This window comes from Terrapene carolina, unplaced genomic scaffold (assembly GCF_002925995.2).
Source record: "Terrapene carolina triunguis isolate 2854851 unplaced genomic scaffold, T_m_triunguis-2.0 Scaffold166, whole genome shotgun sequence".
Lineage (NCBI taxonomy): Eukaryota > Metazoa > Chordata > Testudines > Emydidae > Terrapene > Terrapene triunguis.
Genome location: NW_020664517.1, coordinates 391,396 through 417,570, shown reverse-complemented (window position 1 = coordinate 417,570; position 26,175 = coordinate 391,396). Strand labels below are relative to the sequence as shown.

The window sequence follows — 26,175 nt, the reverse complement described above, 5'->3', positions numbered from 1 at the left end:
CTGTCTGTCTGTCTGTCTGTCCGTCACTCACGCCTCTCCCCTGTCCCTACCACCCCATCTCTGTGTCCGTCAATCCCACTCACTGCCGGTCTCTGCGCCCGCACTTCCGGGTTCACCATGACAACGCCGCAAAGGCTGCTGGGAATTGTAGTCCGGTGCGGGGTCAGAACCCCGCCTCTTTCCCAGAGCGCTCTCTCGTCCCTTCCGTTTCCGGTGACGCGGACCCGGCGCCGGAAGCTGCGCTAGTGCTGAGTTGGTGTCGCTGCCGCCGGGGGAACTGGAGCCGCAATGGCGGTGAGGGGCCGCGGGGCGCCTGGGGACTCCCGCAAAGCGCCGGGCGCGGCCTGAGCCCCCCCGTCCGGCCCCCTCCCCCCGGGCTTGGCCAGTGCCCCCCGCCTGGCCCCTTTCCCCCACATATGCCTGGCCTGGCCTGAGCCTCCCCGCCCGGCCCCCTCCCCCCCTGGCCTGAGCCCCCCTGGACCTGGCCTGTGCCCCCCCGTCCGGCCATGGCCTGGCCTGGTCTGAGTCCGCCTGCCCGTCCCGGGCTTGGCCTGTGCCTCCCGCCCGCCCCCCTGCCCTCGTCTGGCCTGGCCTGTGCCCCCAGTCTACCCCTAGCCTCCCCCTCCTGGGCCTGGCCTAGGCCCTCAGCCTCGACACTCCTGAGAGCGAAACAGGAGGGTGTTTCCCTGCGCGAGACCCTATCTCTGCTCCTCCACGAGGGCTGCACAGCGGGGTGCGGGAGTGGGGGGGTGATTGTAAAACCATGGAAAATGGTGAGGGGATCTCGAGGGTGGATGTAGAACGTGATGCTCGTTTATTTAATTGACATGACTTCGATTGACTGTCTCTTTAGAGCTGTGTATGGATCCCTCAAGGGTAGGGTTATAATAGACAACATGCAGATAGAGGCCTTCAGGAAAGAAAGGGGAGTGACCGAGATGTCGCCTTGCCCTGTCCAGCCTGTAGACATCAATGACTGACCAACTCTCTTGAAACAGTTCTCCAAACCAGGGCTCCGACTGAACAACAGAGGTAGAAACTGGGGATGATATGCTCACCCACATAAGCTGTCCTCCAGAGAAACTGACAACAGTTAGAAGCATATGGCAATGCTTGGACTTTGCAAGTCAACTTAGGATAAACAAAAAATGTTCATCTACAAAATGCCCAAAGACCAGCCGACTAAACTATGCTTTATAAATGCTGGGGTAGAACCCACACGGAGCTCTACCTAGATGGGCCTCGGAAGTGCAGACTGCTGACAAACACAGGAGCAGAAGAAGCCTGTAGGGCTTAAGTGCCATTAACAAAAGCCACAGGCTAAATATTGACCACCAGAAAACTACTATGAAAATGACCTGACAGCATAATCCAACCTGTCCTGGAATATGGAAGCAAAGCCAGGGGCCTGACCTTAATGGCCATCTACAACAGCTGGGGCAAGAAACCTACAGTCCCGCAAGCAAATTATACATGTGTACAAGAATTCACCCAACGACGGCTGGACAGAACAGAGATTTTTTTTTTCCTCTTTAGACCATATGAAAAGAGCACTCAGTTTCTGGTGTCTCCACACTCAAAGCAGCTAAATGACAACTCTATATAATAACTCCAGGCCTCAACAGCACTGCCTTTGGGATCAGTGGGTTGTGGAGGGGGTGTCGGCAGGAGGAGCTTTGGAGAAGGGATTGAGATGTGAGCAGAGGGGTGCAAGGATGTATGTGTTAAAGGCTGCGCTCTTTTTCTAGCCAAAGGGGAAGGTGGGAACCAAAGGCAAAAAGCAGATTTTTGAAGAGAACAAGGAGACTCTGAAATTCTACCTGCGGATCATCCTTGGTGCTAATGTGAGTGTCTCTCTCCATCAGTCTTCCAAGGCTATGAATTCCAGTCTACAGCTATTGGCTGCAAAGGCAAATCCGAGCATATTGGGCAGGAAACTGCTTCCTTCCCAGATGCCTATTTTGTCCCATCCTTTTGTGGGGCCTGACAGCCCTAAATCCTGTGGGGCCTTAGGGGTCGAAGGGTTGGGGGAATTGAAGAAGGGATTCCTTCTCTGGCTGGCAGCTCCATTTCAGTCAGGGCGAACATGAAAAGGGCCGTATGGCCTCACGTAACTTCTGCACTTAGGGGCTGTAGGGGGAGCAGTGACACACCTTGCTGAGTCCCCAGAGACCTGGGGAAAGAGCTGACACCTCTGTCTCTCAGTGGAGGTGGAATGGTTTTAACTTCCAGGAATGGGTTAGCAGGGAGGGAGCTGACCCAAACCTGGCCTGTAGTGAGGGATTGCAGGTTGGGAAGTGCACCTTCTCCCACCCAGCGCTCTGAAAGCTCGGGGGTGGGGAAGACTTTCTTTGGGTTTTTATTTTCTGGGGAGGAGGAGAAATGTACAGCCCCACATGACAGAAACAATCCCCCAAACGCCATATATGTATTGGCCTATTGCGTACTGTAAAGGCAGGTGTGGCTAGGAGGTATGAAGGAGCTAAGAACTAGCACTACGAAAGCAAGGAGCTCTCCTTCGCCTTAAAGCTTTCACCCCTAGTCAGACTAACATTTCTGCTCTGCTGGAGCCAGCTCATAGACTTGTGGCTTGCCTGGCTCTGAAAACTGTCTGGATCCAGCTTCAGCTTTCTGACGCCAGGGAGCTCTCTGGAGCGTTCCTTTTCCAGCGTCTTAGGGCAATAGATCTTGGAGAAGCAGGCAAGGTGCAAGCGGGGGTGACCCTCTGAGACTCAGGCCATTTTTCATGATAGCATATTGGGAGAAGGCCCAAAGCTGTCCCGTCCCTGAGGTGTTCCTTCCCCTCACACTTGCTCATTCTGGCTGCTTGGCTTTATTTCCCTTGTCTTCAGGCCATTTATGCAGTTGTGAACCTGGTGATCTTCTACACAACAGCCTCCTTCTGGACCTGGGTAAGTCCCTGATCTCTGACCCTTCCCTGTTCAGGGTGGAGAAAGCGAGGGGGTAACACCTGCTGGGGTATTTGTTCCAGTCTCTCGCCCTTCCTTCTGTTTCTCCCTGGGGCTGTGAGGAATCTTTACTGGATGTTCAAACAGGGCCCCTCAGATCTCCTGTTGGGGTTAGTGTGGAGTTTGGCATTCACTCACACTGTCTTGGGACTGCTGCCCCCTCATTGTTTCTAGGTTGCTCTGATAGGCAGTGCATAAGCCATGTTTGCCTGGACACACAAACCCCGTGAGGGGCTTTTACCCAGCTGAGACGAGAACATCTTCACTGATCAGAAATGTCAGTACAAATAATTGCTGTGGGGCTCTGCTCCTGCTGCTTTACCCTATGGGCTGGTCGCTTTCATGGCTGATCTTTATTTGCTTGTTGCAGGTTGCATTTGTGTTTAGCATGGTGATCTACGGTGCCAGTTACCGCTCCATGACTTCCATGGCAAAGGCGTCTTTCACGGACGATGGCAACCTTGCTGACGGGGGAATTGACCTGAATATGGAGCAGGGGATGGCAGAGTGAGTGTCCACACCCACACGAGTCCAGGTGAGCAGGACCTGCTGCCTGAGCGCGTACACAGACCCATTTACCCCTGAGAGCGTGGGAAGAAGCATAGCAGAGCCTCAGCTCTGAGACCATCCCACAGAGTTCACTTGCTCTCCCCAGTGGGAAACTTTCTAATCATTCTTGTCATTTCCCAAGAATCCGTCGAACTGTCCTCGTTGCTTGAACGTCTAGCTCCGCCTCCAGGCAGTGAGTAACGGGACACCCCAGGAAGTGTGCTAGGCTGAGATAGTGACTTGCTTAGGGCCTTCACTAGGCTGGATGTGTGACCGTACCCAGCTGCTCCGCCAACTCCTCCTTTGCCCTTTGGCTTCTCTCCTGGGGTGTTACATTCTCTAGCAGAGGACAGCTCTTCCCCTGCCCTTTGACTGAGGGGGATGTTTAGGGTGCATAAAATCTTTACCCTCTCCAAAGTTCTTTTCCTTGGATTGGCTGCCTGAAGCACCTACACAAGAGTTGTTTCCTTAGAACAAAGTAAGACCTATTAAAAAGAGAGACAATGGAATTAAAAGAAAAGCAAGCTTGCTTAACAGACCTTGAATTATATGTCTGAGCTAAGCTAATTCAGGCACCCTCAGCTTGCTTACAGGAAAGACCAGGCAATTGTGTGTAGTCAAGAGCAAGTCCTTGCTCTCTGGCCTCTCCTCGGAGATCCAGCCCACGCTTTCCAGAGAGAGTCAGTCCCCTCCACCTATTTGTCAAATCTTTGTTAAAGGTCCTCACCATCCGAGGTGAAGCATTCTGGTTGTGTGTCTGTCCCTTCCCCCACCCTGCATCTGTCTGCTCTGTTTCGATTGTCAGCTCTCTGGGGCAGGGACTGAGTGTGTCTGTGTGTGTTCAGTGCCCAGCCCTGTTCTCGGGCCCGGGGCGCTCCCAGGAGGAAGAGAGCTAGGCAGTAGGAGGCGCTGGTGGGGCAGGCAGTCTGCTCCAGGGGTGAGCTGGGTAAGTATCAGAGTGAGGGGAGTACACACAAAGTCTCACTCCTAGGGATGGAAATATCGTTTAAAAAGTTAACCAGTTAAACGATTAAAATTATATCGTTGAACCGGTTAACCGAGGTGGCTCTGGTGGGGCCGGGGGCTGAGTGTTAATGGTTACGGTTGGTTAACGGTAAGCCTAATGTTAACCATTTAACCTTTTACATCCCTGACTCCTTCCCACGGTGCCCTGTACGGTACGGTGATGTCGCCATAGTGGTCTGTCGCCGCGTGTCAGCTGGTGCCAGGACAATCGGGGGGGTTAACGTGCAGGCTTGGGCAGATGGCGCCGCGTTGCTGTATGTTCAGGAGGCCCTCTTCTGACAGACAGGCAAGAAATGGCACCTTTTTAAACCTGGAACTAAAATTCTGTGGAAAACATTGAGGGGAAAAACTGAATTCCACTGGGAGGCCTAGGGTGGCATCCCCTCCCCGAAGGCATGTCTGCAGCATTGAATGTTAAGGCACCGCTGATGGGTGGGAACCAGGGGCTTAGAACTGCAGAACCATCCCAATCTGACTGCACTGTTGCCATCCCAACTCTGACACTCCTCCTGTTGCCCTCTGTGTCTGTTGCACATGTTGGCAAAGTTGACATTGCAGCTAAACCAAAGACTTTCTCAAACTTTCAGGGCAAGGGAGGACTCAGGCATGGAGAGGTGGGGGAAGAGGAGGAAGTTGGCTACCACCAGAAAAAGAAACTGCTCGTGTGTTGGTGTAAGGGCCGCTTGCACTATAGCTTCTGGCGCAACTGGCCTGGGTATCGCCACCTCACCCACTTGGTTTCTCCCTTGTCTCCTTACTACTCAGTGTCTCTCTTACTCTCCTCATTGACCACTTACCTCTGGAAAGCTCGCTGGGCCCTTTGTGTGACGCACACTGTACAGGGCAGAGCGGTAGTGAAAAAACGGAACCACCTGATCTTTTCTGAAATCCTCCTAGTACTATGGGAAATTGTTTGGCTGGATAATGATAGTGCTCCAGATGTGACACGTGGCCTGGTGCTTCACAATACAGCTGTGTGATTGGGAATGGCCGGGAAGATGATTGGCAGGGACGGGACTTTTATTGGCTTGTTCTAAAAAGTGAAGGTAAATGATTGTATATGTCCCTTGAATCCACAGCTCATATAAGTTCTATCTTTCCTGTTACAACTGTCCTGAGTTACTTTTGCCTGGGCAGTAGAGAGAGTTTTTACTTGCCTGATATACTACAATTCACTGCCTAGAATAATTTTTGTCCAAGATAAATAATAGTGCATGCAAAACCCCACTATTAATGCAGCATAGATGTGCTCAGAGACAGCGAAGTCACCAAATGCAAAGTTATGGTTTACTGCTCCACTCTGCCCCCTTGTGTTTGTGCATTGGAATAGTCTCCAGTGATGTGATCTCTGGGTTTTCCAGTATTTTACTGCGCATTTTTTCCAGCAGAGTCAGAATAGGTGTGCAGTGTGTTAGGACTAATGTGCTGTACTCTCAGCTGTTCAGTTCCTGTCAGTTTGCCATTTGAAACACTCCAAGAAGCATTGTTACGCTTCCCTGTCACCTGACAGTCCTGTCACGTTGTACTTTGCCACAGGAACAAATGCTCACTTGAAACTGCTTTTTGTAGAGTACTGATTGGAATGTATTTCCAGCGTCCCGTCTAACCCCAAAGAGGATTTTGTACATTCCTCGAGGATGTGGTGTAGGCAGTTGTTACTTGGGAGATCTAGGTTCAGTCCCCGTGGACTGTGGTGAGGAGAAATTCATTCTTGTTTGCGAGGTGCTCACGTGCTGTGTGGTCAGGTCCAGATCAGTACCCAGAGAAGCTGTTTCCAAATGCTGGGTAGCTTGGTGCGGCACTGCATACAGTGAGACATGCTAATTCCCGCTGTTGCAGTGTCTGCATGCCAGCCTATTGGTTTCTTACTCTAGTACGTGTTGTTTCATGTGAGTGCCGGGGGGTCGTGTTTCTCTTCTGTGCACATTACAACGGTCTGGGTGTGTCTGAGCTGCGTAGAAGACAAACGTATCATGCTGTTGTGAGAGCTGCGATTCAGCCCACCCCTGCCAATGGCTCTCGCCGTTTGTGTGTTACCTCAATGGTTTTGTGTGTGGGAAATCAAAGGGGGTGGGTGGGAGAACCTGGCCTGGGGTCAGATGAGTAATGGGCAGTTGACCCTCCAGCTGTTTGTGCCCCTTGGGGTATGTTTATCCAGGGGATGCTGTGTCGTGTTAGCTCAGCAGCTCTGTGTATGCGGAGGGGCTAGCTGCTATGGCATGGGAATGCACCATGAAGTTTAACACCTCTCCTAGTGCTGCCAGTCAGGGTCCTGTGAGCGAGCAGGCTTCATGCAGAACACAGGCCAAAATTCATACGGAGCTGCCTGTAACGGCGTTGATCATTTTTTCCCCCATTCAGCCAGGCCTGCCCTGCCCCTCCGCTGGGGAGCCCAAGGCCCTATTTGAGTCTTCAGAAGACACTATTTCTCCGAGGCCCTAACTCACATGGCAGAATGGGGAATTGAACACATGGTTTCCCAAAGCCATGGGACTGTTCCTGTCCAAAGGAGAACTGGGAAGGGCTAGAGGGGAGCCCAGGAGCTTTGTAGTGGCAGCAGAATTGTAGTGTTGACGACAGGGTTTGGACTGCAGATGTTCAGTTCAGAAAACGGGCCCTGGCTCAGTGCAATTAACCTGTTGCTTTTCCCGTCCCTCTCAGGCACCTCAAGGATGTGATCCTACTGACAGCCATTGTCCAAGTGCTCAGCTGCGTCTCCCTCTATGTCTGGTACTTCTGGCTCTTGGTAAGTCTTTGGGGCCCTTCTCCCTACCCCCAGATTCAAACCTTGCCTTGCTCTCCCTTCCAGCTCTGCTCCAGTTCATAGACTCCACGGCCAGAAGGACCGAGGCTGCCCACCTGTATAGCACAGGCCAGAGACCTGCCCCAGCAGAATTCCCAGAGCAGATTTTAGAAAAACCGCCAGTCTTGGTTTAAAAATGGCCAGGGATGGAGAAGCCACCATGGCCCTTGGTAAATCGTCCCAGTGGTTACTCACTCTCGCTGTTTACACCTTATTTCCATTTCATTTCTCACCCTCCCTTCCCAGCCTAGAGCTGGTTTTTGGTAAACCATGCAGCCCTCCCTCAGTCTTCTCCAGAAGAGAGAGTGCCGTTATGCACGGGAATGCTGAGGCCTGCCGGGGTTTGGGTGCCACCTCTCTGAAAGCCCTTGGACAGTGAGAGGCCCAGCGGGCAATGATAGATGGGGGAGGGGCATTTGGGGCAGAGTCCAGGATGTCTTGGGATGCGCATTGATACTTTACATGTGCGTGGTGACGGGGTGAGCTGTGAGTACTTACCTGCCTTGCCTTGACCATGTCGGTGCAGGGGCAACCCTGACTGAACTGGGGAGCTGCTGAGCGCTCAGCATCCCTGAAAATCAATTCTCCCCCCCCTTCTAACTTATCAAAGACTTTTAACACCTGGCACAGGTAGACGTACATCAAAACAGAACTTCCTGCATAGACTGATTAAAAACCGCAAACTGATTATTACCTAGCTTTGTCACCAGTGGGTCTGTGTGGCAGAAGCCACCCGTTATAAATGGCTGGCTGACTAAAACGTAACTCAGAATATTTTCCTTTGTCGGTGGAGCGGCCTCGTGTCTGACCCCTGTACTGGGCGTCTTGTCAGGAGGAATAGACTGAATTGAATAAGCATTGAAATGGAGTAGCCCATATTCTCCTATTCCGAGGAGCAGTCCTCCTGGAATGGGGGCGAGCCCGTTGCTGGGAAGTGGGGCCTGGTCTGTGGAGATCTTAGGAACTGAAGCCAAGATTTTCATGACTAGGCTCCAATCATGAGGCCTCAAGTCTATATTTAGGCCCCTAAAGAAGCGGGTGGTTCTCAAAAGTGCGGAGCCCCTGCAGCTCCCATTGACTGCGGCATGGATCTAGGGGCACCTTTCACCAGCACTGATGTCATTAAAGACTAGACCCAGGTCTGGATGTAGAATCAGCTTCTCTGGAGCTCTGCGGTCCCTGGTAGCCGAGTGTCGTCCTACAGTAACTGAGTTTGCTGCCTGTTGTGCTTTGTAGGCGCCAGGACGGGCTCTCTATCTCCTGTGGGTGAACATCCTGGGGCCCTGGCTCACGGCCGACTCTTCAGCTGCCACCCAGGAGCCAAATGAGAAGAAGCAACGCCGCCAGGAGCGCCGCCAGATGAAGCGCTTCTAGCTACACACGTGGGGGTGGATTCGATCTAATTCACCATCTCCACCTGGTTACTTCATCAGGGATGCGATTTAAACCAATCAGAAACCATCACAGTGTCTGTCACCCTCTCATCGATCCATTCCGCTCTAAAGGCTGCCAGAGACTTCCCTTGACTGCTTCTGATGGTCACATCAGGGGCTGCTCCACCACTTGGGGCCTTACTTGACAAGGGGGAGGGAGGTTACGATGGGATATGTGTAAATAGCTTTTTCAAGCAATGGTGTAATGAGTTTGGGGATTGGGAATTGCCTTGTTGGAGGAAATATATTAAAGAGGAGAATCTAAGCGATGGGACTGATGGCCGATGTTTGCTTCAGGGTCAAACTTTGCAACAACAACAAAAAAATCACCAGCAGGCAGAGACGAGAGCTGGAAAATGTCATGCCGCCAAGTGAAAGTTTGACAAAGTTCTAAGCAGTGGAGAAAGGATGTTCAGAGTGGAGCTGGCTACTCTCACTGAACTATCACTGACAGGCTGGGACCGTTCACAATAGTCCCCCAGCACTGCCAGAAGCTGGTGCTCAGATTTCAAGTTCTTGGGTGACACCTTCCCCCATTTCTTTGCTAGTCCCCTAGTGAGGCCTCCAGCGTCACTGACACTTCCCATGTAAACAGGAGTGGAAAAAAATCTTTATTGGGGGAATTAAAATCCTCCTTACAGCTGAGGAATGGTCAAGGGCAAAGGCATTTTTACAGGCAATGTCTAGACCAAGGGTGGGAAGCAAATAAGCAGTTGATTGAGTTCTGGTGCAGACTGTGCTGACCAGAGCGCCTGCTGATGAGGAAATATCGCGCTGTCAGAAGCTTTTCATGGCATGCAGCCTAAATTTGATTTCTTTAATAATATCCAGTTCCCTCTCACCAACTAGAGAAGTCACTCCGAGCTGTCTGGCTTCCCCTCTGCCCAGGTACTACAGTGATGAGCACAGTACAAGAACCGATCTAGACTAGAACAGACCTGGTGCTCCTTCAGCCACTCGTCCAGCTCTGCTCCTCCAACACCTCACACCCTTCCACCCTCCCTGACCAAGCTACCGCTCCCTCCTAGGGTTTTAATCTATGATCTGCAGATTTCTCACAGTCCTCTCAGTGATTCCTAGAGAAACATTTCTCTTCTCCATCTTGGATTTGGGCTGTTTAACTATCTTCCATCATCCTTCCTTCCCCCAGTGTAACGCCCTCCTCCTGCAACAGCATTTAAAAAACACAACCCCCAAAGCACCCCTGGTGCTAGTTCCCTCCCGTGGCATTGCATGCATCTTAGCCATCGTCCCCTCCCCCCCACCCTCACCGCTGCATTCCATCCTGCTAAGCTATGTCCTGCTGCAGGAATCCACCCAACCAGCTCTCCCTTTGCAGGACCCGATGCTGAATGGATGGGAGGAAGCTCTGAAATGGCAGCCTGCCTCCTCCAGGTGAGGACTGACCTGCCGACCAGTCACAAAACGAATAATAAATACGCAGACCCCTGGGCACCCTAAATGCTTTGGACGGCTGCAGTCAGACACGCACACAAGACAACTCCCTTTTGTGCCAAAGGCTTCCTGTCCACAAGGCAGTGTGGCCTGGGAAATGGGACTCTGCCACGGGGCAGGCAGGTCAGGACCCTGCAGACCTGGTCAGTCCGGCAGCAACTGCTCTAGCTCCTCCTCATTCAGTCTGTTGGTGGCGATGATGTGGTCAAGCTGCTGCCTGTACCGTTCCATGTCCTGCATGAAATGGGGGATTCGCGCCTTCTCCAGAACCCCAAATTGCTTCAGCTGATTCACATCTTCGTAGGAGACCTGGTGGAAAGAAAACAGATGTTTCAGGCCCTCAGGCCATCCATCCAAGGGGATCTCTGCACACACGCAGCCCCGCATGCGTTCTGATTCACTCACCTCCTGCTATAGCATCTGGGGGAGGGCTGCTAATGTAACGACACTAGCCCGGGCCTTACTGAGAGGGCACCACATGGTAGCAAGAATGGATGGAACGTTCCCAGGAATTCCAGGCACCTGAGCTACATGGTCGCTCTGGCCAGGAGGGATGGGGGGCTGTGACCCACCAGCTCCAGACTCTAGGGTCGGGGTCACGGAGAGGCTTCCAACAGATACTCTGATTTCTCGCTGCAGTGCATGAGACCCAACGAGCTGCGCAGATATTGGAGCCTGGCAGGTCGGGTTCCCATCTGGAGCAGAAATTGCTGATATGGAGGCAGGTGACACAGAGCACAGGCACCTTCTCTCAGGCCCAACAAACAGCGGCTCATTTGGACAGACAGGAACTCAGCTTGCACCTGGTGGGGCTGCAGCGAGGGCCAGGTACAGGGTGGGCCGGCACCGCCTTGCTCAGCCATAGAACAAACAGAAGTAAGCACACCCTTATCACCGTGACAGGGACCAGAGCACCTACCCTAGGCCTACATCAGCAAATGTATCGACGTGAGCCATGCAGTGAGAAACGGGTCAGGCCAGAGCTTCAGAAATACACATTAGCCTCTGACTGCCCAGGCCAAGCTAAACCAAAGAAGGACCCACAGAGTCTCTCGGGTGTGGTGACGTTCCTGGGAGACTCCCCAGGTAGGCTGGTTAATTTGCTGGGTTTTGTCATCTCACACCGCTGGTACCTCATCTTTGTGATCAGGAAAAACGCAGGCCCAGGGTAGCAAATGACACCTGTGTCTAAAAGCTCTTCTGTGCGGTAGAGATACAGGAGCGCGACATGACCGGTTCCACTGGGCGAGAACCAATGCTGACACGGCCATTAGCACGGGGTGAGCCTGTCTGCTCAAATCTCAGCACCATACGGAGGGGGAGGGCATAGGCGCCGATTTCCCCTCTTTTCCGTGGGTCCCCGCCCCGCCCCTCCCCTGCCCCCAACCCCACTCTGCCCCTTCCATGAGGCCCTGCCTCTTCCTCACCCCCATTCCAACCCCTTCCCCAAAGTCCCCGCCCCAACTGAGCTGACCAGAGATCCTGAGTCTGAAAGTCCTCCCCGGCCAATAGCTGAAGCATCTGTGACTAGGGTCACTGAAGGGAGGGTTGGGGAAAAGGGAACCCGTTGTGTACACTGGCAAGGTCCAGCCAACAGTCCAGGGATGAGAGGAAACTTGCATGTATGGGAGTCCGCACGTCCTGTGGATTCTGAGTGGGACAGCAGGCAGACTTCAACCACCTCGGCAGGACTCTGTGGAGAAGTCTGGCATGCTGAGCCACGTACCTGCAAGCTGCCACATGACCGAGACGTCTCAGGGAACTCCTCACTGTCATACGAGCATACGCTTTGCAGTCTTTGTATGAGCCTGGTCCTGCCTGAAACCTGGCCTGAGGTACAGAGGAGCTCGGTGTGATCTGCTCAAGAGACACTCCTGGGAATTCAACTCTCTGGACAGGGAGAAGAGAGTTACTTACTGAGACCCACTGGCGCCAGCCAGCAAAGGCGTCACTGCCTGGCTCAGACCTGACAAACTCACTGTGCCTAAAACACTGCGTCCAAGGTATTTATCCATGAAGGGCAGCTTGTGAGGTCTCTGCTGAAAGCTTGTAATGTATCGATTCTCAATCATCGCAAGCTGTGTGCACGGGTTATATTTAAGGGATAATGTAACTAGAGTGAAAACTAGGCCGTTATGGGTCTTGAGGAAAGCCCATTGAAGTGGGAAGTGACTGCCACCCCCCGTCGCTGGCTAGCCAATCACATACTGTATAGTGCTGTTGTCCACCACTGCAGCAGTGGTGGACAACCAAACGATCAGTGGCAAACCATCAACAATAAACTATCAGCCCACTGAAGTGAGATGGGCTGCTATGGTAGCGAGGGGACGGCCCTCCGCAGAAAGGCAAAGGACTGATAAGCGACTCACAGGGTGGAGAGAGACATGCTGCAGCATCCAGCCACTGAGAAAGAACCTGGGGGAGTGGCGATGCTGCAAGGAAGATGCTGGCCTAGCTCCTAGGGACTAGCAAATGCTGCAAAAGACTGAACTGTCAGGAGAGAATCTACCTGATTGGCTCGGAAAGGTCACTAGTACTAAGTGTCAGCCCTAGTTTGTGTTTTATGGTTGTTTTATATGTAACCATTTGTTTCCCTCACTCACACTTGTATCCATTCTCTTTTTCATAGAAATTCAGGCCAGGAAGGGACCTGGATAGGTCTCTAGTCCAGTCCCCTGCACTGAGGCAGGACTATCTAGGCATCCCTGGCAGGTGTTTGTCCAACCTGCTCTTAAAAACCACTGACAATAGAGATTCCACAACCTCCCTAGGTTATCTGCTCCAGTGCTTAGCTACCCTGAAGTTAGGAAGTATTTCCTAATGTCCAACCCAAACCTCCCTTACTGCAGTTTAAATCCATTACTTTTTGTCCTGTCCTCAGTGGTTAAGGAGAACAATTTTTCACCCTCCTCTTTATAACAACCTTTTATGTACTTGAAGACTGTTCTCATGCCCCTCCCCTCCCCTCCCCGCAGTCTTCTCTTCTCCAGACTAAACAAACCCAATTTTTTCAGTCTTTCCTCACAGGTCATGTTTTCTAGACCATTCATCATTTTTGTGGCTCTTCTCTGGACTTTCTCCAATCTGTCCACATCTTTCCCGAAGTGTGGTGCCCAGATGTAGACACAATACTCCACTTGAAGCCTTACCAGTGTAGAGTAGAGTGGAAGAATTACTTTTTGTGTCTTGCTTAATAACACTCATAGAATCATGGAATATCAGGGTTGGAAGAGACCTCAGGAGGTCATCTAGTCCAATCCCCTGCTCAAAGCAGAACCAACACCAACTAAATCATCCCAGCCAGGGCTTTGTGAAGCCGGGCCTTAAAAACCTCTAAGGATGGAGATTCCACCACCTCCCTAGGTGACCCATTCCAGTGCTTCACCACCCTCCTAGTGAAATAGTGTTTCCTAATATCCAACCTAGACCTCACCCACTGCAACTTGAGACCATTGCTTCTTGTTCTGTCATCTGCCACCACTGAGAACAGCCAAGCTCCATTCTCTTTGGAACCCCTCCTTCAGGTAGTTGAAGGCTGCTATCAAATCCCCCCTCACTCTTCTCTTCTGCAGACTAAATAAGCCCAGTTCCCTCAGCCTGTCCTCATAAGTCATGTGCCCCAGCCCACTAATAATTTTTGTTGCCCTCTGTTGGACTCTCTCCAATTTGTCTACATCCCTTCTACAGTGGGGGGACCAAAACTGGATGCAATACTCCAGATGTGGCCTCACCAGTGCCGAATACAGGGGAATAATCACTTTCCTCGATCTGCTGCCAATGCTCCTACTAATGCAGCCCAATATGCCGTTGGCCTTCTTGGCAACAAGAGCACACTGCTGACTCATATCCAGCTTCTCGTCCACTGTAATCCCCAGGTCCTTTTCTGCAGAACTGCTGCTTAGCCAGTCGGTCCCCAGCCTGTAGCGATGCATGGGATTCTTCCTTCCTACGTGCAGGACTCTGCACTTGTCCTTGTTGAACCTCATCTGATTTCTTTTGGCCCAATCCTCCAATTTGTCTAGGTCACTCTGGACCCTATCCATACCCTCCAGCATATATACTTCTCCCCCCAGCTTAGTGTTGTCTGCGAACTTGCTGAGGGTGCAATTAATCCCGTCATCCAGATCATTAATAAAGATGTTGAACAAAACCGGCCCCTGGACCGACCCTTGGGGCACTCTGCTTGCTACCAGCTGCCAACTACACATCAAGCCGTTGATCACTACCCATTAAGCCCAACGATCTAACCAGCTTTCTATCCACCTTATAGTCCATTCATCCAGCCCATACTTCTTTAACTTGGTGGGAGACCGAATCAAAAGCTTTGCTAAAGTCAAGATATATCACATCCACCGCTTTCCCCATATCCACAGAGCCAGTTATCTCATCATAGAAGGCAATCAGGTTGGTCAGGCATAACTTGCCCTTGGTGAATCCATATTGACTGTTCCTGATCACCTTCCTCTCCTCCAAGTCCTTCAAAATGGATTCCTTGAGGACCTGCTCCATGATTTTGCCAGGGACTGGAGTGAGGCTGACCGATCTGTAGTTCCCTGGGTTCTCTTTCTTTCCTGGGGCACTATATTTGCCTTTTTCCAATCGTCTGGGACCTCCCCTGATTGCCATGAATTTTCAAAGATAATGGCCAGTGGCTCTGCAATCACGTCAGCCAACTCCCTCAGCACCCTCGGATGCATTAGATCTGGACCTATGGATTTGAGCATGTCCAGCTTATCTAAATAGTCCTTAACCTGTTCTTTCACCACTGAGGGCTGCTCACCTCCTCCCCATACAGTGTTGCCCAGTGCAGCAGTCTGGGAGCTGACCTTGTCTGTGAAGACCGAGGCAAAAAAAGCATTGAGTACTTCAGCTTTTTCCTCATCATGTGTCACTAGGTTGCCTCCCCCATTCAGTAAGGGTCCTACACTTTCCCTGACCACCTTCTTGTTGCTACCATACCTGTAGAAACCCTTCTTGTTACTCATAACATCCCTTGCTAGCTGCAACTCCAATTGTGTCTTGACCTTCCTGATTACACCCCTGCATGCTCGAGCAATATTTTTATACTCCTCCCTAGTCATCTATCCAAATTTCCACTTCTTGTAAGCTTCCTTTTTGAGTTTAAGCTCACCGAAGATTTCACTGTTAAGCCAAGCTGGTCGCCTGCCATATTTGCTATTCTTTCTGCACATCGGGATGGTTTGTTCCTGCGCCCTCAATAAGGCTTCTTTAAAATACAGCCAGATCTCCTGGACTCCTTGCCCCCTCATATTAGCCTCGCTGGGGATCCCGCCCATCAGTTCCCTAAGGGAGTCTAAGTCTGCTTTTCTGAAGTCCAGGGTCCATACTTTGCTACTCTCCTTTCTTTCTTTTGTGAGGATCCTGAACTCAACCATCTCATGGTCACTGCTGCCCAGGTTGCCACCCACTTCTATTTCCCCTACCAATTCTTCCCTGTTTGTGAGCAGCAGGTCAAGAGAAGCACGGCCCCTTGTTGGTTCCTCCAGCACTTGTACCAGGAAGTTGTCCCCAACACTCTCCAAAAACTTCCTGGATTGTCTGTGCACTGCTGTATTGCTGTCTCAGCAGATGTCAGGGTGATTGAAGTCCCCCATTAGAACCAGGGCCTGTGATCTGGAAACTTCAGTTGTCCGAAGAAAGCCTCGTCTACCTCATCCTTCTGATCCGGTGGTCTATAGCATATGCCCACCATGACATCACCTTTGTTGCTCTCGCCTCTAAACTTAACCCAAAGACTCTGAACAGGCTTTTCTCCAGTTTCATACTGGAGCTCTGCGCAATCATACCGCTCTCTTACATACAGTGCAATTCCTCCACCTTTCCTCCCGTACCTGTCCTTCCTGAACAGTTTATACCATCCATGACAGTGCTCCAGTCATGTGAACTGCCCCACCAAGTTTCTGTTATTCCAATCACATCATAGTTCCTTGATTGTGCCAGGACTTCCAATTCTTCCTGCTTGTTTCCCAGGCTCCTTGCGTTCGTGTACATGCGCCTAAGATAACTAGCCGATTGCCCTGCTTTCTCAGTATGAATCAGGAGGCTTCCCATCTTGTACCTTTCTCCTTGTGTTTTCTCATAGTATCCCACTTCCCCACTCCTGCTAATACATCCCAGAATGATGTTTGCATTTTCCCAACAGTGTTACACTGTTGACTCATTTGTGATCCACTATAATCCCCAGATCCCTTTCCGCAGTAATTTTCTATTCGGTATTTGTGCTAAATTCCATCATTTAAGAACAGGGTTAATGACCAAAGCTGGGTTTTTCATGTTAATCTCCTGAGTATTTACATTAATCAAATAGCAAAGTTTACGATTACGTCCCTAAGACCAAGGGGAAGAACCCTGGTTATTGCACTGGCTGGGGGTGTAAAATCGTCACATAAATAATCCATAAACCATGGCCCATCCTGCAGCAGAACCGTTCCCATGTACTGATTTCACATCAGGAAACAGGTTCTGTCCATCACTCCAGGCTGTTACCTTGCCCAGTGCTGCCAGCAACCGGAAGTCAATAGTCTGCCGATGCCTCAGGATCCGGAGAATTCCATCCAGATACACTTGATCCTTACTGAAACAGCCTGGAAGAGAGTAAGGAGGAGAAGTGGGAGCCCAGCCACCTCCCAACATGCTGGCTGCTGCGGACCTAATTTTCATCCCACTCTGGTGCAAATCAACAGCATTTCAACAGACGTCAGCTGGGGTGTGTCTGCACTTGGTGCGAGGGGAGCAGTGCCCAGCTCACACAGACATACCGTGCTGGCTCTCATCAGCTAAAAGGATCATAGTGCAGCTGCAGTAGCAGAGCAGTGGCACGGGCTGGCCGCCCCAAGTACAAACCCGCCCAGGCCCCCTGGGTTTGTACATGGGTAGCCAGTGCTCCTGTGGCTCCACTCCTGCTTGTAATGCGCTGGCTCGATGAGCACTACCGTGAGTACGTCTACACACGCTCAGCACTGCAGCCCCAGCTCCAAGTGTAGGTATCCCTTAGAGTTAGACTAGGAAAGAGCTGGTGTAAGTGAGGTCAGAAGCAAGTCCAATGGGCTGGGGTCAGTACTAGGACCAGCGGTCTCCAATATATTCATTACTGACCTGGAAAAGGGGGTGAAGAGGGAGGAGATGAAATCTGCGTAGGAGAAAATTAAAGCTATCACTGTAAACTATAAGGGGTTTCCTGGGCCTGCTTGCAGGTTAGGGGGCTCTGAGAGAAGCTGTGTGATCTGGTTTCTTCAGACCAGTGGTTCTCAACTTGTGGTCCAGGGACCCCTAGGGGTCCGCAGACTATGGCTAAGATCTCCAAAGGGGTCCGCACCTCCATTTGAAATTAAGGGGTCTACAAATGAAAACAGGTTGAAAACCACTGTTCTAGACTCTCCTTTATACTCCAGCTCAGCAGGTTTCTGTGGACAACACAAGCTTAAGCATGGTAAATGTCGTTTTTCCCACCAACGTTAGGAAAACAGCCCTCTGTTTATCAGTATCCTCTATAGCATACGCGTAAAAATACTGCTCAAGTCTCTGAATGTATGTTGCAAAATCTTCCTTTTTTCCCCCCATTAAATTGGAAACTCTCCAGACTGCAGTAGGTAGCCATTTTATCTCTACTCTTCGTCATCCTCTTTTATTTTTCTTTCCTAAAGAAGCCGTCCCAGCATTCTCTGTTACGTTCACAGCGCGCGCGCGCGCACACACACACACTCTCTCTCTCTCTCTGCAGGCTGCCATGTAGTGCTACGTCATTTCTGAGACTATGTCTACACTTGGCGCTGGGGCGCAGCCTGAGGAGAGACAGGGTGCTAAAACCAGAGCGTAGCTGTGGCAGTGCGAGCTGCAGGACGGACCAGCCACCCCTAAGTATGTACCTGTCTGAAAGTCTGGCCCATACTCAGCATGCCTAGCTCATGGCTACGGTTGATTTGTAGTGCGCTAGCTGGGTGAGAGCCACCTCGAGCTGGGAATCACACCCCTAGCTGCACGTGTAGATGTACCCGTAGAGTCCAGATCCCAAAACAACCAAAAAACCCAGAGAGAGACGAAGCAGGCTGCTCCCTAAGACAGAGAGAGGCCTAACTCACCCCACTTTGCTCTAGGCTGGCTTTCCACAGACTGACTGCTGCTATGCCCAGATCACACACTTCCCTACCGAGCCCCCTAGCCTGCAAGCAGGAGCAGGAAACCCGTTATAATTTAAAGTGGTAGCGCTGGTAATGGTAACACAGTTTTCAATACCCCACAAGTGACGCACTAGTAGAGGACTGTTTAATCTAGCAAATAAAGTCAGAACAAAATCCAAGGCCTGGGAGTTGAAACTAGATGAGGGTAATTAACTCGGGGGGAGTGATAGCTCAGTGGTTTGAGCATTGGCCTGCTAAACCCAGGGTTGTGAGCTCAATCCTTGAGGAGGCCATTTAGGGATCTGGGGCAAAAATCAGTCTAAGGATTGGTCCTGCTTTGAGCAGGGGGTTGGACTAGATGACCTCCTGAGGTCCCTTCCAACCCTGATATTCTATGGTTCTATGACTAACCGTTGAAAAAACTGACACAGAGGTGTGGTGGATTCACTGTCACCTGAAGTCTTTAAACAAAGACAGGGGCAGCTGCTCAAAAGTATTCCAGTGCCTAGCTCCCAGTGAAACCAATGGGAGTCAAGCGCCTAAGTCCCTCTGAGTGATGGGGCTGCTACAGGGATCCCTGGTGACATTCTCCAGCTGTGTATGCAGGAGGGCAGAAGGGATGGTCACAGTGACCCCTCCTGGCCCTAAAATCTATGAAAAGCATGAGCAGTGGCAGCGCTCTTTGTAATCACAGTACTTCAACGACTGTCTACAAGGGTTCTGAGTGTTAAGTGTAAGTATCTGTCTGATAAACACAGGCTGGTTCCCCCGTCTGTGACAACGACTGGGAGCTGTTACTATCACCCAAGTTCAGGGCTCCGGCTACCGTAGCGCTGCCTTGGACTCTGCGTAACGCTTCCTGAAAAGCCCTGGACAGACCCAACTCTGCAAGTGCTACAGCAAAAAGGTGCCGGCGTGGGGTTTTCAGAGGAGTTGTGCACAGAGACCCCATATCCCACATTCCATCTAGTCAGTTTCACTGTTACCCCTCTACAGTCAGCCAGTTTCTCCTCTGGCTCATGTGGGTCTCTCGCACAGCCAAATGACAGGGGCTGGGCTAGGACCTGAGGCTACTTTTTTAATTCATTTTTGCAGAGGACTTAAAGGGTGACCTTCAAAGCTAGTCAGCGACACAAGAAAGGGAGAACCTTTCAGGGAAGACACCCCCCCACCAGGGTGTCCCCTTCCCCAGCCACGTGAGCTCAGGTTAGAAAGGAGCTGCTGGCAGGGGCCACCACGGACTCCACTAGCCAGAGCAGGGCCCAGCTGTGACACCACGGCCTTGTACAGTTCTCATGCTGGACCCTGTGCTGATGGGTGTCTGCACCATCCCCCTCCTGCCACCTGCCCTCCACGCTCACCCTCCCTTTCCTGCCAATCCCCACCTAAAACAGCAAGTCCCCAGCCCTGCACACACCCAGCAAGAGACCCTCCGTGCTCGGCTGAGACAAGCTGGAACATAGGGCAGGAGAACAGGGACTCACCCCTGGGCAGTAGCAGAGCTGGGAACAGACCCCAGCCTCCCAGCCCAGTGTCTTAACCACCAAGTCCCAGCCCCACCCACGGGCCTGTCTCTGCCGTGGCGCTATCTGCCCACCTGGCTGTGAGGTGTCAGTCTGGCCTCGTTTTGCCCGCACGCAGTACTCCCACCGGACCCGGGCGTCTTGGACGTACTGCTCCAAGTGCTGGAAGAGCGCGCTGAAGGACATGTGACTGGCCTGGTGGACGGTGTAGTACAGCAGCGCTGCCCGCCACAGAAAGGGCTGCTTACGGAAGAGGACACTGTGCAGACTAGCCAGGCCTTCTTCTGTGGGGTTAGCAGGCTTCAGGCCGTACCGCTTACGGCCCTCCATGCTGTGCCAAGGCTGGCGGGCATTATTCACCCCACGGATGTAGTGCGTGCCTAGAGAAGACAAGGGAGAGAAATTAGTCAGCTACAACCCGTGTCTCACGCACCCCGTGAAAGCCCCTGGGCAATGGGGCTAGGAAATCAGGAGCATTGGGGGGAAATCATTCCCCACATTGATAAGGGACATGGCAAACCCCACAGCTGCTCTTTCAGCAGATACAAGTCTAAGAAAAGCTGGTCTCTCTCACCAACAGAAGTCGGTCCGATAGAAGGTATTACCTCCCCCACCTTGTCTCTCTGACAAAACCTCTGACATTTGATCTTCTCCCTCAGCGCTAAGAGGCACAGCAGCCACTAGCTATGCTCTAGGACTGGTGGCAGGAGGGCTGGAATAATACTCAATTAATCCTTTGATATCTAAACTGTCCCCCGGGGCCAGATGGCTTCACTGCTGAGTTTAACAAACTTTTACAAACTCTAGGCTCCATGGTTCAATAACTAGAAATGAACAACCCTCCCTCAGGCCTCTCTCTAGAGCAGTGCTTCTCAACCAGGGATCCGGGGCCCCCGGGGGGGCAGTGAGCAGGTTTCAGGGGCTCCGCCAAGCAGGGCCAGTGTTAGACGTGCTGGGGCCCAGGGCAGAAAGCTGAAGCACCACTGTGCAGGGCTGAAGCCCGGTGCCCCGAGCCCTGCCACCTGCGGCTGAAGCTGAAGCCTGAGCAACGTAGCTCTGCGGGGCCTCCTGTGGTTTGGGGCACCCGGCAATTACCCTGCTTACTCCTCTCTAACGCTGGCTCTGGCTTTTATATGGCATTGATGGGCCGTGGAGTTTTTATAGCATGTTGGGGGAGGCCTCCGACAGAAAAAGGTTGAGAACCCTGCTCTAGAGCCCTCCCCCCCACCACTTGCACTTGGGATGCTGAGGTGGCACTGGCACCCCTTCCAATGTGCGTCAGGTTTCTCCTTGCCTTCTCCCATCCTAGCCCTGAGAAAGCACCTCCTGGGAGGGGACACCTTTGTCTGAGAGCTCTGAATGGTCTTTCAGTGGGCACCGAATGAGGCAGGGTCCTATGGAAAAGGTAGCATGTGATCCTGCAATTAAAGCCTATATCCTAATGCATATGCACAAGGAGACCAAAGGGAGGTTGGAGGGGGAGCCCTAATTCTGGTGCTTCTGAAAGCTTGATTTTGCAACCCTAGTTTAATGAATCATAGACTATCAGGGTTGGAAGGGACCTAGTCCAACCCCCTGCTCAAAGCAAGACCAATCCCCAGATTTTTGCCCCAGATCCCTAAATGGCCCCCTCAAGGATTGAACTCACAACCCTGGGTTTAGCAGGCCAATGCTCAAACCACTGAGCTATCCCTCCCCCATGTGTAACTGTGTGTAACTATAGTGGTAGTGCTCCTACGCTGCGCTAACACCGCCCTAACACCATCCTGCCCTGTCCTAATACTACACTAACACCTTTTCAACTAATTCCAGCACTCGCGTTAACCCTCCCTCACAGCAATGGGCACGGCCGAGAGTGCTTTGGCTCTTCCAGCCATCAGTGCCATGTGTTCAGTGTTCAGTGCCATGGGCTCTGCTCCCCAATGGACACGGCTTCGAAGAGGGCTCTATGCTTGCCGCCAAGGGGCAACTCCCCCATGGGGATCACAGAGGCCTTTGAAGAAGAAAGGGCCATTTTGCAATGAAAAAAATGTCCACTGTGAAAAATTCTGAGCAGTTTTTCTTGGCGTCCTACCCCCGCCTGCTGCCCTAACCAACCCCCTCTGTGCCTCCCTCCATCGGCATTCTCCATGTAGGGCCGAGTCCTCAACCCACCGTTGTGCAGAGCCAGCTCCAAGGGGTCCTGGCACTGGATCCAGTCAGGCTCTGCAGCCCCTCACCACCTCTGGCTCTTCTCCTCCCTCCCTCCTATCGTCAGTAGCTTTGAGAGGTTGAGGTGCTCCCAGCTCAGGGTGTTATTTCCAGGGTGGTTACCCCAGAGGCCTATAGGGAAGGACGACTGCCTCCCGGCTCTGTGACATGATAGGCTCCAGCCTCCTTCTGCCCACCCCACCCCACAAAGGCCATGCAACATGCAGCTCCATTTTATTCCCTTTCAACAGCAGGAGCGTTAGTTCCAGGCGAGTCCCTGCGCGGCTCCACATCCCCGGCGCCCCACATGGCCCATGCCTCCAGCCCGGCTCTGACCTATTTCGTGGCGCAGCATGCCCTCCAGCCAGTATTGCCGGGCTCCGGCCAGGTTAATCACCAGGGTGGGCCGGCTGTTCTCCACCATCATCACGGCTTGGGACAGCAGATCCTCAGTCAGATTAACAACCACCTGGGGGCAGATGGAGAATAAGGGTCAGGATGATGGCATGGTCACAACCGGCAGCCCCATGCACACCTAGGTGATACTGTGCACTCCCAGGAAGGACTATCAAAATTTAGGTGGGCCATTATAAGACAAAAGCTTTGTTAACTGCCCAGTCCACTCATGGAACAGTATGTGCCGGCCTTGTCCATTGGCTTTGAATGCTGGAAGCGGGAAACAGAAATAGTTGATGGGGAGATTTTTCATCTCTTCGCTGTTTGAACTCTCTCAGGGCCAGAGAAGCCAAACTGAAGCCAGAGATACCCAGGGGCTACCTCCTGGGTCTGCCCTGAAAGGCACTTGGAATTGACAGATCACTACAATTCTGTCACTCTCAGAATCTAGATGATAACTCATTTCTGTGTGTTGTTTGCTTGCTTTAACCTGTAAGTAACTCATTTCTTTTTCCTAGTTAATAAACCTTTAGATAGTTTATTACAGGATTGGGACAGGCATTGTCTTTGGTGTAAGATCTAGGTACCAATTTATCTGGGCTAAGTGACTGGTCTCTTGGGACTGGAAGCAGCCTGAAATGTGGTGTAATTTTGGGTGTAAGTGACCATTTATCACTAAGTTCAGTTTGTCTGGGTGGCAAAATAGACTGGAGAGTCTCACGGGATTGTCTGTGCCCCCATGGGAAGACAGGTATGGTGATCCAGGAGTTCACATTTGGTACTGAGTTGGTGAAATCTAATTATAGAACATACCAGCAGTTTGGGGTGTCTGCCCTGTTTTTGACAGTCTGCCTTGAGGTAGGCACTCACAGTCGTGAGCCACTCCAGGTAGCGTGACAACTTCTTCTTGGAGCAGTTAGTCCTGAAGCCCACAAGGGGGGGGTGGGGGGAGTTCTGGATTTAGTCCTGAGTGGCACAGGATCTGGTTCAAGAGGTGAACATAGCTGGAACTGCTCAGTAATAGCGACCACAATGTAATTAAATTTAACTGTCTTGTAGGTAGGAAAATACCAAAGAAACCCACCACCGTAGCACTGAACTTCAAAAAGGGGGACTACACAAAAACGAAGAATCTAGTTACATGGAAATTAAAAGGAACAGTCACAAGAGTGAAATCCTTGCAAGCTGCATGGAAACTTTTTAAAAACACCATAATAGAAGCTCAAACTATAGTTACAGCCCAAATAAAAACAAAACAGTAACAGGACCAAAAAATCTTCACCACTAAACAATAGAGTAAAAGAGGAGATTAGAGACAAAAAGACATCCTTTCAAAATTGGAAGTCAAATCTTACTGAGGAAAACAGAAAGGAACATAAACTCTGAAAGTCAAGTGTAGGTATAACCAGGCAGGCCAAAAACAGAATTGGAAGAGCAACTAGCAAAAGACACAAAAACTAACAAATGTTTAAAGTACATCAGAAGCAGAAAGCTACCAAACAATCCATGGGACACTGGATGATTGAGGTGCTAAAGGAGCACTCAAAGAAGACAAGGCCCTTGCAGAGAAGCTAAATGAATTCTTTGTATCACTCTTCACAGCAGAGGGTGTGAGGAAGATTCCCACAATTGAGCCAATCTTTTTAGGTGACAAATCTGAGGAACTGTCCCAGATTGAGGCATCAATAGCGGAGGTTTGAGGATAAATTAAACAGTAATAAATCACCAGGACTAGATTAAATTAGCTAGAGACATAAGGAGTAACAAGAAAACATTCTACAAATACATTAGAAGCAAGAGGAAGATCAAGGACAGGGTAGGCCCATTACTCAATGAGAGGGGAAAGACAATAACAGAAAACGTGGAAATGGCGGAAGAGCTAAATGACTTGCTTGTTTCAGTTTTTGCCAAAAAGGTTAGTAGCGATTGGACATCTAACATAGTGAATGCCAGTGAAAGTAAGGTAGGATCTGAGGCTAAATTAGGGAAAGAACAAGTTAAAAAAATTATTTAGACAAGTTAGATGTCTTCAAATCGATAGGGCCTGATGAAATACATCCTTGAATACTCAAGGAGCTGACTGAGGAGATATCTGAGCCAGCCACAGATTATCTTCAAAAACTCATGGAAGACAGGCAAGATTCCAGGGGACTGGAAGAGGGCAAATATAGTGTCAATCTATAAAAAGAGGAATAAGGACAACCCAGGGAATTACAGACCAGTCAGCTTAACTTCAGTCCGGAATGATAATGGAGCAGATAATCAAGCAATCAATTTGCAAATACCTAGAAGACAATAAGGTGATAAGTAACAGTCAGCATGGCTTTGTCAAGAACAAATCACGTCAAACCAAACTAATAGCTTTCTTTGACAGGTTGACAAGCTTTATGGATGGGGGGGGGGAGGGGAAGAGCAGTAGAACTGGCCACCAGTTCTTACTCAAGCTTTGCCAGTGGGGCTTGAAGTCACAGTGGAATTCTGAAAGCTGGCATGGATTCTGGTATCACTGCATGGAAACCCCGCATTATAGTCCCTCTGCTGAATTCTCTTTTTGAGCTGCTTCCAGCTTACATCATTCTTCACTGACAATAGTCAAATCACCTGCTAGGATCAGAGTTCTCTCCAAGTGCCCTGGACTTGGCTGCGTAACCTCAGGCAGCTCCCTTCCTCCCTCTGCTGTGCCTCAGTTTTCCACTCTGCAAATGGAGGGTGATGACAAATCTATAAAGTACTCTAGGAGTTGGTAATGAAGTTTGCTATGTGTCATAAGCAGAAAGTGTCATTCAGCAACAGGAACAGAATCTCCACAAAGGAGATTCTGAGAATGGGATTTGGGTCTTTCTAATCTTTAACAGCAGAAGTGCTTTTGAAGTTTTCAGGCGGTTTGTACCAGGTGGCACAGTGATAAGATGTTAGCTTCAGAACACATTTCTGTAATTTCGAAGCTGCTAAAACCGGCCATCCCATTTTGGAGTCAAGAATTGTGACCAGTGATTCTGTGTCTGTGATTAAAGTAGAATTTCTCTCCTACAGAAACTCCTGGAATTTCTTCACTCCTAACAGAACGCTGTGTTACATCTGAGCACATTTTTTTATCTGCTTGACTTGCGGTTCTGAAAGTGACTGGCTGGCCTTTTGGTCCCATCTGCCATTTGTGACCAAACCCACTTCTCCCCACAGGTGAGGCTCCACCTGGACATCAAACTCTACTAGCACCTTCAAAGAAATGAGGATATTGGTCTGCATCAAATGCCTTGTGACATTCTTCACTCTTATCCGTTCTGAACAACCACAGCGCTGGGTTTTGGTTTGTGGGATTTTTACTGTAGACAGGACAGAAGAAGTTTTCCAGTTAATGAAGTAACCAGAGCTCACTAGGATCTCAGTGGTGACTTGTGACATTCTCAGTAACTCTATTTTCTCTGGTAGAGGCCTTAGAGGCTAATCTCTATGACCCACTTGTGAAAAAACCCTTCTTTCCCAGAAACACAGACCCTTCAAACCACTGCAGCACAGGACTAGGTCTCTCAAATTAGCTGCCTCATTTACACCTGTAATAAGTATTTCATCCAGGCAGCCAGTAGAACTCTGTCACATTGGGTCCTTTCTGTGCGAAACCACAGCCAGAATGTTGGCTGCCTCATACGGCAGCCTGGTATAATGGCCAATCCATGATGAGAATGTATTACAAGA

The 26,175-nt window shown here is 50.8% G+C and overlaps 2 protein-coding genes across 5 annotated transcripts in view; one reads left to right on the top strand and one right to left on the bottom strand.

The window, feature by feature from the left end:
- Positions 1-283: 283 nt before the first annotated feature.
- LOC113406955 (transmembrane protein 208-like) lies at positions 284-8,979 on the top strand. Of its 2 annotated transcripts, none has more exons than XR_003369907.1 (6): positions 284-294; positions 1,749-1,844; positions 2,853-2,912; positions 3,340-3,476; positions 7,206-7,517; positions 8,584-8,661. XR_003369907.1 is itself a non-coding variant. In XM_026653879.1 (6 exons), the coding sequence occupies exons 1-6, from the start codon at positions 289-291 to the stop codon at positions 8,719-8,721; spliced, it is 522 nt and encodes a 173-aa protein (XP_026509664.1). In that variant the 5' UTR covers positions 284-288; the 3' UTR covers positions 8,722-8,979. The 2 variants fall into 2 exon arrangements, 1 of the variants encoding a protein (XP_026509664.1); XM_026653879.1 differs by having other exon boundaries at positions 7,206-7,290; positions 8,584-8,979.
- Positions 8,980-10,225: 1,246 nt separating this feature from the next.
- The window catches only part of LOC113406949 (uncharacterized protein KIAA0895-like), a 45,373-nt gene continuing 29,423 nt past the window's right edge, over positions 10,226-26,175 (bottom strand). For all 3 annotated transcript variants that reach the window (XM_026653867.1, XM_026653869.1, XM_026653868.1), the window contains 4 exons: positions 22,423-22,555; positions 19,971-20,276; positions 16,743-16,840; positions 10,226-10,544 (listed from right to left, as the gene is read on the bottom strand). In XM_026653867.1, the coding sequence (XP_026509652.1) occupies positions 10,380-10,544; positions 16,743-16,840; positions 19,971-20,276; positions 22,423-22,555 (702 nt within the window). In that variant the 3' untranslated portion in view covers positions 10,226-10,379. The remainder of the gene's footprint in view (positions 10,545-16,742; positions 16,841-19,970; positions 20,277-22,422; positions 22,556-26,175) is intronic.